The sequence below is a fragment of the Podarcis bocagei genome (genome assembly GCF_964188305.1).
Source record: "Podarcis bocagei genome assembly, chromosome: 5".
NCBI lineage: Eukaryota > Metazoa > Chordata > Lepidosauria > Squamata > Lacertidae > Podarcis > Podarcis bocagei.
In genome coordinates, this window is record NC_138129.1 from 54146754 (window position 1) to 54167301 (window position 20548).

Consider the following 20548-nt stretch of genomic DNA (forward strand, 5'->3'; position numbering starts at 1 on the left):
AGCACCTTTGCCTTTTATAATTTTAGGGATGGTGAGGGGGACAGAGGGGGCTTTAGTCTTAAGGTGCAAGTGTGTGTTTTAAAGACTAAAACCATTTCTGTTAATTTCACTGAGGGATAGTGGGAGAGATATCCTTAGTGCTGGAAAATAGCTGGAAGCTGTACAAGGTAGGGCATTATGAAAAGCTGCAAAAGAATTCTGGGGATGACATAGAGTCATAGACAATAGAGAAGTCCATAAAAAACACAATGGCAATCTTCTATTGGAAGACAAGACAAGGGGCAGGACCTAACTGCTTAAAAAATGGAGGGGGGGGGGGAGAATCATTTCAATAAAGAATGAAAACCCATGTTCTGACTAATGGATTCAAAGCAGATGGAGGTAGAAGATTGATTTTCAATGACTTTGCTTCTGTTTTAAGCAGTGCTTTTTTCTAAAAAAAAGTTTAGGGTACTCTCATTTTCACTCAAGAAAATCACCATTTTATAGTTCAAATCGGGAAAAATAATTACAGTAAATGGACAAAAGTACGAAGATTCACAAAATGTTTAGGGGTATGCGTCCCCCTAGAAAAAAGCACTGTTTTTAAGAGGCTTTCCCCTTAACAGAGACTTGAGCTATGGACAGACTATTGAGCAGTGGACGACGGAAGTGGTGCAAGGGATGAAAATCCAAGAACACCAACATATGAATCTGCCATCAAGTTTATCTAATTTGGTCCTGTTCTTTATGGAATAAAATTAAGGCTTCCTGGAAAAAAGCATCAGATACAAAGCATGCACAACAATGGTCTAGTAGCTATTCAAAAAGACATTTTTGAATATGGTGTTTTAGAAATGTAGAGAGAATTTAGGAATCTATTAAAAACTGCCATGTGGTCAAATACAATGGAACAAAAAGCTGGATAGGCATACATCAAGCACAAACAGTTAGTTTGTGTTGGTGCTGCTTCTCACTCAACATCTTCCCAGTTTTATAATGAACATTTAGAACTTGCAGGAATAATTCAAGAAGAGACTATATACACATTGCACTAATTATGTTAACATTAGCATGGAACATACTTGAGGTTAATAAACCAGTTATGAATAAATTTGAATATTTTGGGTGTACTGCCTTGACAAACACAGGATGCTAGAGCTAAGTCTCTAGAATTATGTTTTTACACAGTAAAAGTGGAATAGTGTAGTAACTGCTTCATGGAATATTTGCAGAATATTCTACAATGGAGAATTCAGCGTGGAGTCCTGAAGCAGCAGCAGTGTTATATTCAGTGGCATTAGCACAATAGAAATATCTGAAATGAACTGAGACATCAGTGTCAATGACATCTTAAAGAGGTGACGATGGATAAACAGGGCAAGCATTAATCAACATGCAAGAGGGGAGAGCAAGGATGACCATGCTAGTTCTGCCCCCATTGCTCTCTATGAGCTGGAGAGGGAACTTCTGTAGCAGGAAAACTTCTCTGCTTAAGTAGGCTCCTTGCAAGATTTAGAACCACAGAAAATATGGGTACTATATCATGCATAAGTAGAGAAGGTTCCCTGCCCCAGGAGTTATCCCTCCAATTCATGGAGGGAGACTGGGTGCTGGTGGTAGAAATTTGTACATGTTATCTCACACTCCCCTCTTGCATCTTGTGGAGATGTAGAAGTAGAACATATGAATAGGATAGTAGAGTCAGTTATATGGGGTAAGGTAGTCACAGAATCATAACGCAGCTCAAACGTGAAGTATGAGCTGGTTCACATGACCTGCTAAGCCAAATCTTGGGTTTTAATTTCATCACCAAAGTCCCTTCACCACTGAAAAAAAGACAGCAGTAGGGCTTTCCATCAAGAGAGATAACATAGACTGGGTTGAATGGGTTTCAAGGAGGAGCTAACAGATCTGTTCTACAGCCATCTCTCTCTGGACCAATTCAGAAAATATGCAAAAGCACTGAAAATAGGATACTTTCCCCACACTTCCAATTAGGGTGACAACTGGTTTTCAATATTGTGATATATCACCAGCTAAACATTGTGATATATTGCTATGTCACGATATCTGAAACAAAGAAGGAACCACGCAGAGGTGAACAGGAAAATGTCCTGGCAACTGCTACTACTTAGGGGTCCAAAACGGATAAATTATGATATTATCAATCACCTCATGATCACTTTGATCAGCAGGCAAGCCAAAACGCAAGCTGAAAATGCAAGTTGGATGGAACTATACAGAGGCAAGTTGCCAGGACAAGTTGTCCTGCTTGCCTCTGTATAGTTCCATCCTTATTTCAGACATTGTGGTAGATTGCAATGTTTACCTGCTGATAACACTGCAGTGTTTAGCTGGTGAGTTATCGCAATGTTCAGCTGGTGAATTATCATGATGTTGAAAACTAGATATCACCAAGTCCTTACACACATTGTGATTCGCAATATACAGTGGTACCTCAGGTTAAGTACTTAATTCATTCCGGAGGTCCGTACTTAACCTGAAACTGTTCTTAACCTGAAGCACCACTTTAGCTAATGGGGCCTCCTGCTGCTGCTGCGCCGCAGGAGCCCGATTTCTGTTCTCATCCTGAAGCAAAGTTCTTAACCTGAAGCACTATTTCTGGGTTTGCGGAGTCTGTAACCTGAAGTGTGTGTAACCTGAAGCGTATGTAACCTGAGGTACCACTGTATTGCCAGCTCAAATATTATGAAACAATTATCATGATGTGAACTTCAAACCGGTTTTGGACAATAAATCAATATATCACCCAGGCCTACTTTCAATTTAACTGTCTTAGGCTAAGCAGAGACCTCCATATCTTCCTACAGTCTTCTGTGCATACTCCCCACAGGAGAAGTCCCCACTTTGAATATTATGCTAAAACAAAGGAACAGGATGCAAGAGTCACCTGTGTCATCCTTTTTGGCACCTCTGAATAACACCAGGAGTAACTCTTTGATGAGAAGTGTTGTAGCATAGGGACTGGGATTGTATTCAGATTGGATCCACAAAACTCTTTCTACTGAAAGATGCTTTTATTCAGACACCTTGCAGAAAATATCCATGCGAATTGCACTAATACAAGTGATTCATGTACCTTAGGAGAGTGTCTTTCATCATAAGATTAGACTACTCTCTCACTACCTTCATCTCTGTCTCACATGGTCATAAAAATTCTTTCAGATGTGTGATGACTGAAGTTAAGGAACTGCCATAGGAAATAGGATTACACGGCAGAACTTCTCCTTTGAGGGGTTTTGCTGGCTTTCTTCTACGTTTTTACTCCAGACACTCAGTAGCTGACAAAAACTTTTATTCCTTTTTTTTAAAATGAATGTTGTAGGTAGCAAGCCAAAGTTGGTGGAATTATTAAGCCCAGATATAAAAATCCTTAAGTCAGTGCCTCTAAAACTGTGCCTTTGTTATTTTTCCTCCGATTCCCAAGCCTTTAGCACAGGTTATTAAACTCACTTGTTTTTCTGAAAACAATTAAAGTTGTTATTCAGTTTTCAGGATTCTGATAAGAACCCAAAATATTCAGCTCTCCACAACTGTTCAGTTTTATCCATACTAGAAAGGAGTCACTTCACAGAACACACACTATTCTAGACCCAGCAAACTCAAGCAGTGTGTTGGAAAATCAACCATGCTAAACATACACACCCATTACCTACAACAGCCTTCCCCAACCTGTATTCAAAATCACATCATCTCTGACCACTGGCCATGCTGGCAGGGGCTGATGGGAGTTTTAGTTCAGCAACAGCTGGAGGTTGCCTGTTCTCACCCTGGCTTTAGTCCATCTTCAATGGTAAGCACTCACGACTTCCTACATTTTTCTTCTCAGTTTCCTCTTTTTAAGTAACGTGAGCCATGCAATTGTAAGAATCCTACTCAGCTTCCAAAATGTCTATTATCTTCATATACCAATGTACTTTTCACAATGGCTGTATCCTAGCACTCTATTATTAAAGAATAGGTATATCAAGCAGAGGCCGGAGAAGGAAAACAAGAACAGAACATGAAGGAATGCTCTGTCTTATCGTGCAGACAGATAGTGAGGGGGACCCCCCAAAAATAATAATAATGAAAAAACCCACAGGTTAAAGGGCTTTGCCCAACACAGAATTTTAAATTCTGGCCTTCAGCATTCTCATTAAGTACACTTGCGGCTGAGAGGGTGAGCAAAAGTAAGACTGAAACACGCAGAAATGAAATAATTTTGACACAACCGTGCTCCAGTAGTCTGGCCATTAGGAGAAGAATGGAGCTGAATGTGGAAAGAATCCATTATTCTTTCAATAGCGTCTGGTGCAGTTAAATATGTGCTCACATACTCTCCTTCCTGAAAAGCTTAAAAAAATTCAATAGCTGCTTGGCCTGGGAAAGAGGTGTTCACTGAAACACTAACGCATGGACCAAGCACAGAGCAGTACTCTACCTGATGAACAATATGTTTCAAGTACTCTTAAAACCAAAGGCTGCAGGAGAAAAGGGAGTCTGAAGAGGTCCTGTTCTCAGGGGTTCTTTTTAGATATTCTATCTGGTGGCTGCCCTTCGGGTGAAATGTTCCAGTCACAACCCTAGCCCATTCTACTGCAAGAATTGAAAAATGGGGCCCCTCTGAAAATAATCAGGCTTGCTGAAAAGCCTTTCCTGCACAAATAGTTTTAATAATAATGCAAACAGAAATTGGCATCCTCCCCACCTAGGTTCTAGCTGAATTTATAGTACCCTGAGATTATGTTATTACTGTTCTATCTGGCCAAGACTCAGAGTTTCAAGTAGGGAGCTCAAAGATATTCAACAATGTTCACTTTATTTGACCATAGCATATCCAATGAGTGTGATGTTCAACTTCTAACACTTTAAAAATAAGTGACGCTTACAGCAGATGAAATGCAAGGAATCTGATAGTCCCTGGATTATTATATCAATAACTGCTGTATTATTTTAAAGCACATAAGCAGTTTTGACATCTTTTCTTGGCCATCCTCACAATCCATTATACACTTCAGCTAGTATTCAGTGGCAAGCAAAATTTGGCACCATTTTTATTCCAGTTTTATTGCAACAATTTATTTAGTTCTGCGTGTTTCACCCCACAATCAATTCCTATTTTTGAACAGCAGTTTGAAACTTTGCCCCCTTTCTTTTTCTTGGTTTTTTAAAAGGTTTTCCTCAATTTTCAGATGGCATCCCCTTGCCTTCTGCTCATCCTCAGAGTCAACGTGAAAAAGACACAAGATAATCCTATTGTACACGTGGGGAGCCAAAGATGAAAGGTAATGACTTGCCAATAATAGCTGAAACATATAGACAGTGGTCATGATCCAACAAGCTCCTTCATATGCCCACCAGATTTCTCTCAGGAGCATTTGCAATCCACATGCTGTACACATTTCGTATATAGTCTCAATACACTATTAACCAAGTTGAAGTGCATGTCACTAAAGTGATTGACTAGAGTTCTCCAGCTTACATCTGCCTTCCCTTCTGCTTTCCATTGTGTCTATTTTTAGATTCTAAGCCCCTTGTGAAATATACAGTTTGAGGAAACCATATATATTTAAATTATTTATTGATACATTCATTTATTTAAATTATTCATACCCTACATTTTGGTATGCCTATCCTTCCAAGATGTCTTACAAGTAATAATATTGTCATGGTTTTATTAATGTAGCAACTAACCACAACCTTCCCCACAGGATTATTGGTGGTAATAGGTCAGGGAGGAGGGAACAGAAGGGCCAATCCAGCTCTTCGCCTGATTTTCTCTCTCTCTTTCCTGGGAACATTCCCAAAGGGCAGTTGATAGTAGAACTGCCTATGAGGGCGGTGGAGGGGGGGGGGGAGAGAAGCAGTACAGTCCTGCTAGAACACGTATTTTCTTTGCTTACCTGCCTCTTTCATCTTCCTGCCTCCCACTTCTCAAATCCTTTGCATATGACAATTTGGAGAGCAGCTGGGGGAGGCTCCAAGGTGGTCTTTGCCTTCCTCCTTCGCTCTCTTCTTGAATCATTCTCCAGAAATACATACATACTTTTTTCCTACACCCGGGTTATTATTGTGTGGAAATACTTGTTTTCACTTATGCTTCCATCTGACTAGCCTAGAACCAGAACCAGACTTTTGAAGTGGCTTGTCTAGTTTCTTGCTCCCACAAAAGGCTTCCAATGTTAGAGGCAGTGCATTCAGCAGCTGGAGAGAACTAACTTTCACCTTTCAGTTGTTGACTATTTATGTTCCACAAGGCATGAAGATGGTGGCCATCAAACAGGGTAAAAGCTGATATAGTGTCTCACTCTTTTATTCCTTTCTCCAGTTACAGTACAACCTCTACTTATGATCATAATCCGTTCCGGAGGCCCGGCCGCTGGGCAAAACCAGACTCTAGTAGAGGCGCCATTGTGCGCATGTGCATTAAGCACCAGTGCACTTCTGTGCATGCATAGAGGCGGCAGCCGCTTCCGCGCATGCACAGGTGGCAGATGCTGCTTCCACACATGCGCAAATTGCGGCAAACCCAGTGTTTACTTCCGGGTTTCCCGCGGTCGCAACTTGGAACGTCCGCGAGAAGAGGCAGATGTAAGTCGAGGTTCCACTGCACTTGGCCTGTCAGGGAAACTAAAGAGAAATAATACTTGTGCATGCGCTCTCTCTCCTGTGCTACCAATCAAATTAATAATAAAACCACAAGAGCAATTCTGGTTGGGGACCAACTGAACAACAGTCAGAAGATGATTCAGTGGATTTTCCACCAATAAAAGGAGGATTTTAAAAATATCATCAGTAAATGTCCTAAATGACCTCACAAGCAATCCACTAGTTCATGTTTCCTGCTGATATTTAATTTGCTGTTTCAACCTGATGGTGCTGAGTTTCACCACAGTGAATAGCATTGGCCACACACAACACTCCCTCAGCAGCCAGTGCAGTAAGTGTAGCAAATTGGCATTATGTAATTCCAGTTAGTTCAATCAATACCAAATGTAGCTAAGTTTAAAAACAATGAGATCACTTTCGAGTATTCTTTCAAACTGCATGCATGTGTAGACAAAATGATTGGGTTTGAGTAACAGCCCTATCTGTCCTAGGCTTCTTGGAGTAAGGCAAATCAATAGTAGCTTGCAAAATGAAAATGAAATGATCACACAGGTAGCTGAAAAAATAAATCCCACAGGGGTGCAGGGGAATTCCTGTACCCACCTTAAAAAGGCTGTGCTACGGCACAACATTAGACATTTGCGGGATAGTAACAGAAGCTGCAAAAAGAGCTTCAGATGAGTTTAGTAGCAGTCTCGGGTCTCTCAAGGATTGAGGACATTTAACTTTTTAGGAAGGAACAGCCACATGCCTCACATTACTCTTGCAGTGCTTCATGTAATATTTCTTCTCTATTCTTATTCCTTACATTTGTCAATATATTTCCAGCCAGGGCAGGGGTGTTAACTCACTTTGCATTCCAGTCTGCTTTGCGTCATGGAGTTCCGCAGCCCATTGATGAGTAACATATGTCTAACATGTGGCCGAGAAGATTCAGGCCGTGTTCAAATAGGCATGGATAACTCTTCTGACCTCTGACTCAGCCTTCTGCGCCATCCCAGCAGCACAGTAAAATGCGGCTAGACAGCTTAGGAACAGTCCACTAAGAGGATGCTGCCCAAATTCAAAAGATCAATACTTTATATATCTCTCTCACACATACAGGCCTGTTCAAACTTAATGAAAAAGGAACATTTATGATTCACCAGTGTTCACATTCTCACCAGGAAATTTGACACTGCTTTCCCACCCTCAGTAGTGTCTCTTAAGATACACAGATGCACACTTGTACATTTGGATGTACCAGGAGCTCACATAGGCCAAGCTTCATCTATCAAATTTGACCATATAGAGTTCTATTAATATCTGTGTTACAGTAAGAGGCAGAAAGCCACCAGGATATTGTCTCCCATATGACCAACATGCAGCCGTTTCACACACTATAGAGAAGTAGGACGCTTAAATTCAACAACTCTAGCCCAAGTGAATTCCTTATTCCTTATTCAATTCTAGGCAAAAAGTCCACATTCTGTGTGCACATGCAACAAATAAAAAAATAATTGATATGTATGTGTGTGCGCATGTGCACACACACTCACTCATGTTCACAGAAGAGTGAAAAAGGTGGGCCATTAAGATGCTGATGTGATTCTGCAACTTTGGCGTTCATCCCAAGCAAGATCTAGCATGCTACATATCTTTTCAGGCAGCCAATGAGGATACATCTGTTTAGCTGAGACTTCCATTATTGCAAGGGTTTATAGCTAATTTAAACTAGTTAATGAGGTTTTGACTTTTTTATATAGTTTAAACTACTGAAGTAGTTTCTAGCTTGCTTTCAAAACATTGGACGCCCCCCCACACATGCACAGCTGTTTGCACTTGAGGGAAATTGCTTTGGTATTTATTATTATTGATCCAGTCTTCTCTAAGCACTGCAGCATCCATAGATAGGAACATAGGGGCCTAATCAGCCCTTTCCCTCACATTTCTTCAGGTATGCATGGATTTTATAGGAATACATGCACAGCTTTCAGTTCTACAAAAGAGCTGATGTGCAGAACTGCAATGGGGGAAGGGAGAGGGGCACATACAGAGGATATACAGTGGTACCTTGGGTTACAGACGCTTCACGTTACAGACTCTGCTAACCCAGAAATAGTACCTTGGGTTAAGAACTTTGCTTCAGGGTGAGAACAGAAATCGCACGGCGGCGGCAGCAGGAGGCCCCATTAGCTAAAGTGGTACCTCAGGTTAAGAACAGCTTCAGGTTAAGAACGGACCTCCAGAACGAATTAAGTTCTTAACCCGAGGTACCACTGTATAGCTCAATAAGAGGACTTATGCTTTGCATGCAGAAGGTCCCAGGTACAATATTTGACAACACCAGAAGTTTTGTTCTATTGCTTATTATTAGTGTAAGAGTTTGTGTCAACATCAAATAGGTAGGTCCTTTGTTTATGCATTTATGTATTTATTTATATTGATAATGCAAGAGATTAGGGGGTCCTGAATTTGGTTGGTTGCATTCAGTTGATTGTAATGTAGCTTGTTATATGTGTGTGGAGGGGGCAGGTTGTTGGGTCAGGCTAGCCATATTGATTTGTATGCTGTTTGGGGGGTGGGGTCATTGTCCTGTTGTGCTGTGTATCAGTCTCTACAGCCACAGCAGGCGCTGTAACCTTCCAACAGTTTGACTTCACCCCCAAAGGCACATTCCTCCATTGTCTTTTCTGAGACAGTGTAGATGGATCAATGGTCTGACTCTGCATGAGGCAGCTTTCTGTGCACCTTTGAGATCCCTTAATTTGAATAAGGAAACAGGACAACCCTGAAGTATTTGGTGTCACTACCAGGATCAGTTCATAGCATTGATGCCAAGTACAAATAGTGACCCAAGGTACCCCCCAAATTTGAAGAAAAAAATATGCATCCAAACACTCACAGAAGGTGCTCCATCACAAATCCACACTCTGCAAAGGAGGTTAGAGTTAAGGCAAACTGATGACTCACTCCATGGGCACATTATTGTAAACTCAGGCACACTGCCAACTATAAAGTTTGATTTCTTAAAGAAGAATAATTAAAAAAAATATCTCTTCCAAATGATTCTTTTCTGGTAATTTCCCCAGGATATTTAGACAGAGCTTGTGGCTGTTGCAGGCAGCTTGGGACAGCAGTGTACCAAGAGCATAGTAAACTATATTTTAAAAATCAGCACATACTCTGACATGCAGAGAATTCCATCCTCCAACCACTCTGAATCTACCAAAGGGGGGGAGGGAGCAGGGTGGGTGGGTGGGTGGATCTTTTAGCTATTTAACATGCCCTTCTCACTAGCTACCCCTTTTCTAATCATGGTGATTTATGATGCCTTGGAGGAAACCGTAAAAACCTCAACTTTGACATAAAACCCAAAATTAACCTGAAATATGTACTTTATAGCAGCTACACTCTGTTATGGTATTATGCTCCAAAGGTACAAAAGGAGTCAAGTTGGCTTTTAGAGAGGGAATTTAAAGAGAAGAGCGTGGCAAAAAAATTAAAAATGTTGCAAGTGAACCCAAGGGTTGATGTTTTCTTTTGTTTTAACTTAGGTTTTGTCTTTATTTTATATTCATTTTAAGTGGAGATACCAGAACCAAAAGTCCCCATGATCTACCAACATTTGTGTGTGTGTGTGTGTGTGTGTGTTGCTGCTGCACTTAAAGAGGTTTTCATCTATTTTCCCCACATTTAGAACCTCAAGAGGACTATTTTCATTTGCATCTTAAAGTGAGACAAGGGAAAGGGGGGGTACCCCAAACACCCTGTTTCAAATACATGATGAGCATGATCTTTTAAAAGAAGGCTGCACTGTCACTTCAAAGCCATTCTTGCAATTACCCCATACATTTATATAGGAGGTATTCTTTTCTGTATGAGGTAATGAGTAGTCCGGATTGTCACTGTGATTTATTAGCACATCCTCTGGAAGCAGCACTGCACCTGCATTTGCACAGATGGAACACCCACGAAGGCGGATGGTTTATTAGGGACAGCTCATCCTCAAACAACCCAGCAGCATTTTAAAAGGAAATGCTCCAAATTTAGACCTGCTCCAACAGGTGTCTTTTACTGTGTTTCTTTGTGCAACCATAAATGTCTTAAGGTGAGGCAAACAATTCCCTGCCCATAATAATCACTCTTTGAAAACAAATATATCAGCCCCCACATCCTTGAGGGGGGGAACGAAGGCCAATGGAATTCTCATTATTTCCTCAACCCCATGGCTTGCCAAAATGCTTTGCCAAAGTTTGGTGAAGTGAAGCTTCTGTGGGGTAGGAGGACACTGAACAGAAGTCAGGAAAAATGAGCAGGGCTAGCTGCTGCCCTGCTTTGACCAATAGGGCATAAAGGGTGAGGGTGGAGGTGGTGCGAAGGTGTCAGAGGCAAGGGATCCAGAATGAAATGGAGTCCTAGGTCACTTTAAGGCAAATATGTTTTCATAGACACAAAAGAGGGTACCAGGATATATTTTATCTGTGACCTTAAGAAGATTTGTGCAGTACATGAGTAGATGATAGGCCTAAATCTCGCAAGCCTAACTCTGTGTTGGATCTACGACATAGAATTTAGAATTGAGTTGTGCGTTATGTGTGTAGCTCTATTTTAAATATTGTATCTGAGCTCATCAGATTCTATACCAGAATAATATTGACCTCTAAGTAAATATTGCAGACATTTCAATTTTCAAAATACAGGGGGGGAAACACAACAGGATCCTCACCGTCATTATTTTTTTTAGAAAGTTAAGATCTCTACTGCAACAGAACCTGAACAGCTACATGTTAATGTTAATTTATGTTAATTTATAAAATGCATATAGGGCTTAATATAACAAAAAATCTTTAAGCAGCTTATATAAAATATTCAGTATTATCACTCACTATTTCAACAAGTTTGGTCTCTTCCATGTAAGTTCCAGCAATTTTACAGATAATCACCATATTATGCTCCAATTTCTAAACAGTTTGGAACCTGGCTACCTCATGGATTGCCTTCTTCTATATAAACCTGCCCATACAAGTTACCTTTGAAGGCCTGGCTTCAGACTCCCATTCTGCCAGAAGTGGAAGGATGATGGCACAAGTTTGGTGCTTCTACTGAAAAGACCCTAAATTAAAGAACATCTTCCTCAGGGAGCCCCACCTTTCTCCTTCTCTGTTAGTTTTTAGACATCAGGTGATGACAGTTTTAGTCAAGAGGGTGTTTGGGATCAACTGAATAAACTGCTGCAGCTTTTAATTTATTTTAGTACTGTAGTTGTTACTGAGGACATTGGTTTGTTTGGGGGAGACAAACCATGAGCCCGGGTTCAGATGTAACATTTAGCCAATCCATCATTTAACTTCTTGCAGTGCAGCAACAGCAAGGGAGAAATAAAACAGATGCAGTTTTCCAAATATGCACAAGCACACATACTCGTTAAACTTAGCCATGGTTTAGCTTAGTGTCATGCTCAAACTGAGCCAGTGGCTTACAAGGTTTAAGTAAACTGCATGAAGGAAGCAGTATGTTTCCCCACTCTAAGATCTAATTGAGAAAAACTTGCGGTGGTTCTATCTCTAATTCAGTTGGTAGCCACAGAGGAAAGGGCACTCTTGGTGGTGGCTCCCAGGTTACAGAACCAGCTTTCTGTCAAGTTCAGGAACTTGATTTTTAAAAACAGACTTTTTATAAAGTACCTATTTATTTAGATCAGGGGAGACAATGTGGTGTGCTTCCAATATTCATGGACTCCAAATCCCATCAACTCAAGCTACTTTGGTCAATAATCAGGGATAGTTGGAGTTGTACTTCAGCAACATCTGGATGATACTTTTGATGTTTAAAGTGCCTGGTTTTATTTGGGTTTCTTGATTGCTGTTTAGTCTCTTTGCTCACAGTTCCTTCTGACTGTTTTACTGTTGTATTATATTTTGTTTTATTTGTTGAGAATTGAAAGGCAAGTTATAAAAATGCAACAAACAAACAAAATATGGGTTGAAAAGAAATGCTTGAGGCAGAAATAGGATTGCTGAATCCTCAACGCAGATGATTAGGCATGCAAAAGAAAGACAGTCTGAAAGCTTAAACGAAACCCAGTGGCTGTGTTGCTTATGGTATCTTCACATTTAAATCGGTGTTATTTTCTATGAAAATCAAGTGGTTTTCTATGAAAACCAAGTCTGTGCCCCACAGACAAGATAAGTACAGTCAAGAAACAATAGGTTGCATCCAATGAAATAATCTCGTCTTGCACAACAGAACATCCCCTCCCTCTCCTCATTCCATGTCCCTCCCCCAAATTTATTCAGATGTTTTGAGGAAACTCCAGAACAAATGGGGAGGTTACATGGAGGGAAGAGAGAAAAGAGTAGTTCTGTTATGTAAGTGGGAATCCACACATGAACAGGACAACTTTACTGGATACAATCCAGCTGACTGGTAAGACAGTAAGTTGCATTTGGCATATGAGCTAGCAAACAAGAACTGCATCTACAACACAACATAATCAAGAGAAAATCCTCTCCAAAAAGTGATACAGACAATTCAATAATAATAGAAACATAGAATTGAAAATTGGAAGGGACCCCAAGGGTCACTTAGTCCAACCCCCTGCAATGCAGGAATCAAATGCAACCATGCTGATTAAGAAAGGGAACTGCATGTGTTATCGCACACTAAGAAATATGGTAATTGTAACAAGTGAAAAATCAGAAGTCAAATGTTCAACATTAATCCATGGCAGAGCAGCAGTCTAGGAATTTGTTTTAGACACCATTTAATACAAATGATGCTGAAGGAGGGGAAATATTTGTGAATAGTCTGTATTGGCTGTATTTCTAAATTATATAACTATGGTCTGTTTCCAGCGCTAGTCCTACTCAGAGTAGATCCACTCAAATTTATGAACATAAATAACTTAGGTCCATTAATTTTAATGGGTTTCCTCTGAGTAACCAAATGCAAGGCAATGCTCTCCACTCAAGAGGCAGAAGCTATGTAGGTATTTCTTAAGGAACCCTCCTCTGACTCCAATTTAGCTACTACCAATTATTGCTTGGGCATAGAATTAAAATTTGTAAGGGACAGAATATACATCCAGCCCTACCTATATTCCCACAACTACCTACAGGAGCTATCCTTTATTTACCATTACAACAAGTTCCTTGCTTTTCATTTCCTTTAACAACCCAATCTGTTTTCAGTACCCTTAGTTATACTCTCCCACTCCAAATGAGTTGGCTGAAAGAGGAGTCCCAAAGCTTACTTCTGAAGGATAGATCTCTTAATGACAATTTCTTCATCCAGATCCGCTTCATTGGCCATGAAGAGCAACCTCTTTCCAGAGTCATCCACTCCAATGAAGTCACGCTGTTCCACTGAAGTAGAAAATCATAACACAAACATTTTACACTTCTGTTTTAATGCAATCTAATGATAGATATTCCAGCTGAAACACAGCATATATAAATGTCAGCAAAGTTCATTCATCAAAGCTGAAAGAATTCCTGAAAATTCTGGAGCATACTCATGCCATTCAAGGGAGGGGAGGCAGAAAAGCTTAGGAAACGATATGTGTCACCCCTGAAGCTACCTGCATCTATAATTTGGAAATGATATATGTAGAGAATGCAACCCACAGAATACTGGGTGAATTTTAGATAGAACTCCTCCCATACATTTTTGGCACCGCATCACCGCTTTAAAATTTGCCTCATTAAGAAACAGCAATAGTAAGGTTGTCATCACAAGCCACTCTTCTCAACATAAATCAGATTATTTTTTGACATGGTTCATTACTGTGGAGCTTTTCATTTTGTACAAGGATATTCTTCAACACCTAAAATCTTGGGCACATGCTTTGGTTTCCAGAATAAATTCTTGAAACAAGTCATCTCTTTAAAAGTGACAATACAAAAGTGAAAAGGGCATAAACAGCAAAGTACAGTATGGGTCTCAGGGTGGTGGTAGCTTTGTTCAAGAAACTGTTTACTCTGCCCAAGAAGAATCAAAGCAATCCATTCTAGATTCTGGCAAGGCAAGGGTTCCAGGATATAGTGGCACCCTGGACAGCTCCAGAACAAGAGAGATCAAGTGTTGTTTCAGCACCAGTGAACTTCCAACAGAGCCTTAAACTGCAGCCCTGACTAGTTAGCACTCCCTTTTCCTTTGAAGGGGCTCAATCTACTTTAACAGTCCAAAAGAACAAGAAATACTGATTCCGCTAGGACTTCTGAACTGGCATCTATAGTGTGAGAGCAGGGCAACAAAACCTCCTCTAACTGGAGATGCACAGGAACAGGCTCCTCTAGTGTCAGAATTTCTGTCTTTAAATGAATATTTGGGGCTGACTCTGAAGGAAATTCCCACTCTGAATCCCAGGCCTCAAACCCTAAGATGGGGAGTCTGACTATGGTCAAGACATTAATAAGTGATTGATAACTGTTCAAACAAACTAACATACATACTTTGAATTTTTCCCCCTGTACATGTGGATATTGGAATTTTTTCAGGACAATGTGGCAACAATGCTAAGATTACAGAGGGACTGGCAGACACAAATATAGGAAACCAGACACAAACATGGAGAACCATTTCAGCTGGCAGATTCTGCTCCAAGTTTGTGAAAACTGTCATTTTCTGCTGGCAATCCCTGTGAAAATGACAGGACTTTAGGATCAAGAGCACCCAATTTACCTAGCTTTTTCTTCCCTTTATGTCCTGGTATAAGCTCTGTAGGTTCATAAGCTTTCTTCATCAACATGGAGAGTGTGGCATCATTGGCTCGGAATAAGTCCACTACTTCATGGAGAGCAACATCTGTAATCAGATCACAACTCAAAACCAACACATCTGTCTGTCAAAAGAGAAAAGAGGGGGAGAGATCATACACATGCAAACACATCTGAAATACAAACTGTCAAGGAAAAGTCAATGTGGAAGGATATCCCAACAAATATTATTATTTTTCTGGAATCTGCATCAAGCTACCAGAGTTACCAATGGACCATTCCACTAAGACATTTTACCTGTGATACTTACTTATAGCATACAAAGCTTAAATGATTGTTTTCATTTTGCATATTTCTGCTGCTGGTGCACTACCCAGAATCAGTTAAATCGTTCACCACTTTTTATCAGGTTACAGAACACTAGAATCGTATGGAAGTCCCTAGTTAAAACTGCTACGTTTCTTGGCTCAGTAGTGGAACATCTATGATTGCAGAAGGTTCATTCCCTGGCATCTCCAGGTAGAATAAGGGAAAGACCCCTTGCCTGAAACCTTGGAAAGCCAGTTGGCATACACAATACTGAGCTAGAAGAACTGAGCTTCCTCTGTTCCCATGCTTCCTAGTTTGTGTGCCATGTGAGAAAATAAAGTTTACTGCATTTGATTCTCTCCTGACCCCCAAATTTCAAGATCACAACTTATCCACAGATAAAAGGAAATATGCAAAACATTTTAAATAAATGGGCATTCATTTAAAAAGCCCTTTTGTTTAAATCTCATTTAACAGGCTGTTTTTAAAAAACAAATTAAACCAAATTTCACCTATCTTAGTTTAATTTTCACAAATTCACAGGTACGTTATAGCACAATGATTTCTATCCAGAAGCATTTCTATCCAGAAGTAATATCCACTGAACTCAATGGGTGCAAAACTCCAGGTAAGCCTAAGGTTGCAATCCTATACACACTCACCTGGGAGTAAGTCTCATTGAACTCAACAGGACTTAGTGCTGAGTAGGTATGTATTGAATTGCACTCTCTCCGGGCAAAACATCTATCCTATGTTGCTTTGCACTGAATAAGGGAATATATGAATTGCTGCTTTTGAAACCAACGCACTGCTTCAGAAAGATATATTTACTTTGAGGAGAAAACAGGACTGAGCTTTCACTGGGTCTTCAAGGAATAATTGTTAACACCAGGCTACCACTTATGAAGTGTAAACTCTACAGAGATAGTAACATAACCAGAAGAAACCAAATTGTACAAATTCCAGAGAAAATGTGTAAGTGCACTGGTAAAACTGCAAATGTTACTGCGGCGTTTGCCTCCTAGGTGGGTCATAAGGAAAGGGTTAAATGAGTGTGATGTAATTGGCCAGAGAGAAACTGATAGGAGTTAGAGTTGGAGTTGTGTGAAAGTCAGTTGAGAGTTGGGAGTTGGAGAAGGAAGAGGGAGAATAGTCTGTGGGTTGGTCGAGTTGTGTTGTGAGGGAGTGAGTGGAACTGTTAGGTGGAGTCAGATAGATAGTTGGAATAATCAGTTTGAAGTTGTTAGGAATGTAAAGGTAAAGGTACCCCTGCCCGTACGGGCCAGTCGTGACCGACTCTAGGGTTGCGCGCCAATCTCGCTTAAGGGGCCGGGGGCCAGCGCTGTCCGGAGACACTTCCGGGTCACGTGGCCAGCGTGACGAAGCTGCTCTGGCAAGCCTGCACCAGCGCAGCACACGGAAACGTCGTTTACCTTCCCGCTATAAAGCGGTCCCTATTTAGCTACTTGCACTTAAGGGTGCTTTCGAACTGCTAGGTGAGCAGGAGCTGGGACCGAACGATGGGAGCGCACCCCGCCGCGGGGATTCAAACCGCCGACCATGCGATTGGCAAGTCCTAGGTGCTGAGGTTTTACCCACAGCGCCACCCGCGTCCCTGTTAGGAATGTATAGGACAGTAAAAGAAACTAAGATTAAGAAACTGCCAAGAAAAATTAACTGAAACCATAAGTTTGTTCATGCCTATAAAATAAACTTGATTAACAACTGTCTGGGCTCCGTGTGTACCCGAGAAAAACGGGTTGGTGGCAGCAAAGAAAGCAATCACAGTGGTGGCACAGGGTCAATAGACCGTCAAACGTCCGGGGACCCTGTGTGATCGCCACAGTTACCATTATCAAAGTACCCATGTCCCTGCTAAAATGCTGTTTTCCAAAGATAATGTTCTTCCAGTTGTCCCCTGCCCTGCCTTCAAATCAAAATTACAAAGGATAAAACACCACTTGTCCGCTTCAGAGCAACCCTACCTCAGCACAGAAGTGATCCCTTGTACAGCAGAAATAAAATTCCACCATTAACTTTTGACAGTTGCAAATGGTCATAAGCTAATCTTGAACAGAGTGAAAAAAACATGGCAGTGTTGAAATCTGTGAGTGCTCGGCCTGTCAAGTTCATTGTGACAGCACCAAAAAAAACTGTCGAAAATGCTTTAGCAAAAAGTTTACGGCGTAGTAGCCGCTGTTAAAGACTAGACTGTTCTTTTTCCATTAGGAAACCTCTTTATTTTAAAATTGAAAAGAATTCACATCCACGATGAAAACTACGTCAGGGCCACGGACATGCCTTTAGAAACAACTATCTGGACTTGTTAACTCAATCGTGCAATTATTTAACTATGTACTTTAATCTGTCACCCTAGTAAACTGCCAACAAGGCTTTCATAATTGCGAACAGGCTTCTAGTTTTAGGATGAACTTTGGCAAAGGCTGAATGCAAGACCCCCGAGGAGCACAAGGGAACAGAACCACCAAATGTCTGGTTGCCATCTGTTCTACCCATTTACTCTCTCAATATGTAAATAAACGTCAGAGAGCACAGGGACCAGTGAAACACACGGTTGCTAAGTAAAGCCCACATTTCTGCCTCTCCTCCTGATGAGCAGAGCAGTGGCCTCAGATGCACGCTGAGAGTACACCATGAAAGGCTCTTTTGGGATTCAACAGCCTCCCCTTTGAAACACCAACACCCTCATAAATAAAGCCCTTACTGTCTGATGGATGCCCTTTTTCCAACGTGGAACCCCTGAAAGAATAAACTAATGGCTGAATGAAAAAATAAACCAGGCGAGCACCCTAGTAGAAGGGTGTATTTTCCTTTACTTTCAATAGTTGGTGCAGTAGAAAGAAAATAAATGGTACAGTCTGTATTTTTTAAACTATATAATACAAAAATTTTCGTGATGAGCCACTGATTGGAAGACAATCACATACAGAGTGCATGCCCACTAGGAAAAGGGGGGGAGCGCAAAAATGTGGCCCTACTGCTTGATTTCATAAATTCCGCAAACGTTAAAATCCCAACAGAGCAAATCTTAATTAAAAATGTTCCATACCGGATAGATCAAACCCCAGTTATTAAAAAGGGACGCAATAAGAAGTAACACTGATGCTGAAGTGGGCTCTATGTTTCAGGTTCAGCCAATGCAAACAGAAATAAAAATCATGCAGAACAGCTATACTTTCATAACATAGTTTGGGGAAGAGATATAAATTATACCTGTTGTAAACACTGGGATCTAAATATTCAAAGTATCATGGGAAGCCCCACAGAAAATATAGGACCTCCCAGATCACCTATAATTATATATTTTTCATTACTTATATAAACATCCTTTATTTGACACTTGTACATGAAAGCTGAACAGAAACATGGCCTTGCAGGACATCTAGTGCAATCCTCATAAGTTGAGAATGAAGGAAGACTAGAGTAGTGTAGCAGCTTCAGAATGCTAGAATAGGACTTGGGAGACCAGGGTTCGTATCCTAACTCGACCATAAAGCTCACTGATGACATTGGGTCAGTCACTGTCTCCTAGCCTAATCGACTTCACAGGGCTGTTGTGAAAATAAAATGGGGGTGGGGGTGTCATGTATGCCACTTTCAGCTCCTCTGAGGATTGAAAAGGCAGGATATAAATGTAATAATAAAAAATAAATAAACTCTACAGTCTCTACTTCAATACTTTCACCAAGAAAGAAGCACAATTCTGGTGAATAGTCCCATTGCCAAAACTGCTTTTACCATGAAGAAGTCACTCTTAATGTTCAACCTGTTCAGACTGTGATTTAAATCATTCAGACCTGCTCCTCAGGAAAATGTTTGTATTACCCCCACTTTCGCTACCCTAGGTCCTTGTTAGATAAATAGATCCCAATTTCCTTTTAGTGTATCTTATTTATTTATAGGCTTATATAGTACACAATAAACAACTTGTTACCCACAAAATCACTTAGGCCGAATTCCTTGGAGGAAAAGTGGGATATAAATTTAAATTAACAACAACAGTAACAAACAGTACAACCCATACAACTTACTTACTTAACGATTTACTGCTCTTATTACCTAGCTTTTAGTATTTGAATTTTTCTATTTTGGATTTTAAAAATCTTTGTCTTTACTCTACTGCTTTTTATGGAAATTGTTGTAAACCACCCTGGAATTTTCAATGAAGGGTGGCATATACAGTAAATGTCTTAATAAACAAACAAAATAGAATAAATAACCAGGATAAAAGGCCAAGACCTGTTCTAAAATATTACATTTCAAGCACAAACTTCCCAGCAGTTTGATTCTCAGGATTGTGATGTTTTTGTTTCTCTTCCCTATAAAAACTGCACTGCCAAAACTAGTTATTTGAAAGCAGCACATGCTACATATGGGGAACACCTGCAACACTCCCCCATACATATTCCTTTCACCCCATACATTTGTGCTTGGGATTCATGCCAGCTTAACAGTGGCTAGACTAAAAAACAGGGGAACCTGTCCATCCATACCAGCAAAGGCTTGCTTTTTGCTGCTAATAACCATGTCTGCAGAGAGCTGAAATGGGGTTTTGGCTGAGGAAAGGACAGGAAAGATGCAACTACACTCTGGTTAATCTAATCATCCCATTCAACCCCCAACTACACCAGAGAACTTTCTCTCTCTCTCTCTCAGGTCATTCTGGCTATTTAAAATCTGGCATGCTGCAGAAGTGTGAATTAGTTAGAATTACAGGGGGTAGGGTGGGGGAGGAAGAGCCCTGGTGAGCAAATACTCCCCTTGCCTGCCAGCCAAACATAAATCTGGAAGATTTAAATGCATCTATTAAAGTATTTATGTCCTACCTTTCCATTTGGAAAAAAAAATATGCCTAAGGTGGTTCAGATCATAATTTTAAAAAGTCAGAATATAAATACACAAGGGAACAAAGACAGGAAATGCAG

At 40.5% G+C, this 20548-nt stretch overlaps 1 protein-coding gene across 3 annotated transcripts in view; it reads right to left on the reverse strand.

Moving 5' to 3' along the window:
- EIF2B3 (eukaryotic translation initiation factor 2B subunit gamma) overlaps window positions 1–20548 on the reverse strand; it is an 84140-nt gene that overhangs the window by 44790 nt on the left and 18802 nt on the right. For all 3 annotated transcript variants that reach the window (XM_081193215.1, XM_081193216.1, XM_081193217.1), the window contains exons 4-5: window positions 15259–15418; window positions 13829–13940 (exon numbers count right to left, since the gene is read on the reverse strand). In XM_081193215.1, coding sequence (XP_081049341.1) covers window positions 13829–13940; window positions 15259–15418 — 272 coding nt within the window. The remainder of the gene's footprint in view (window positions 1–13828; window positions 13941–15258; window positions 15419–20548) is intronic.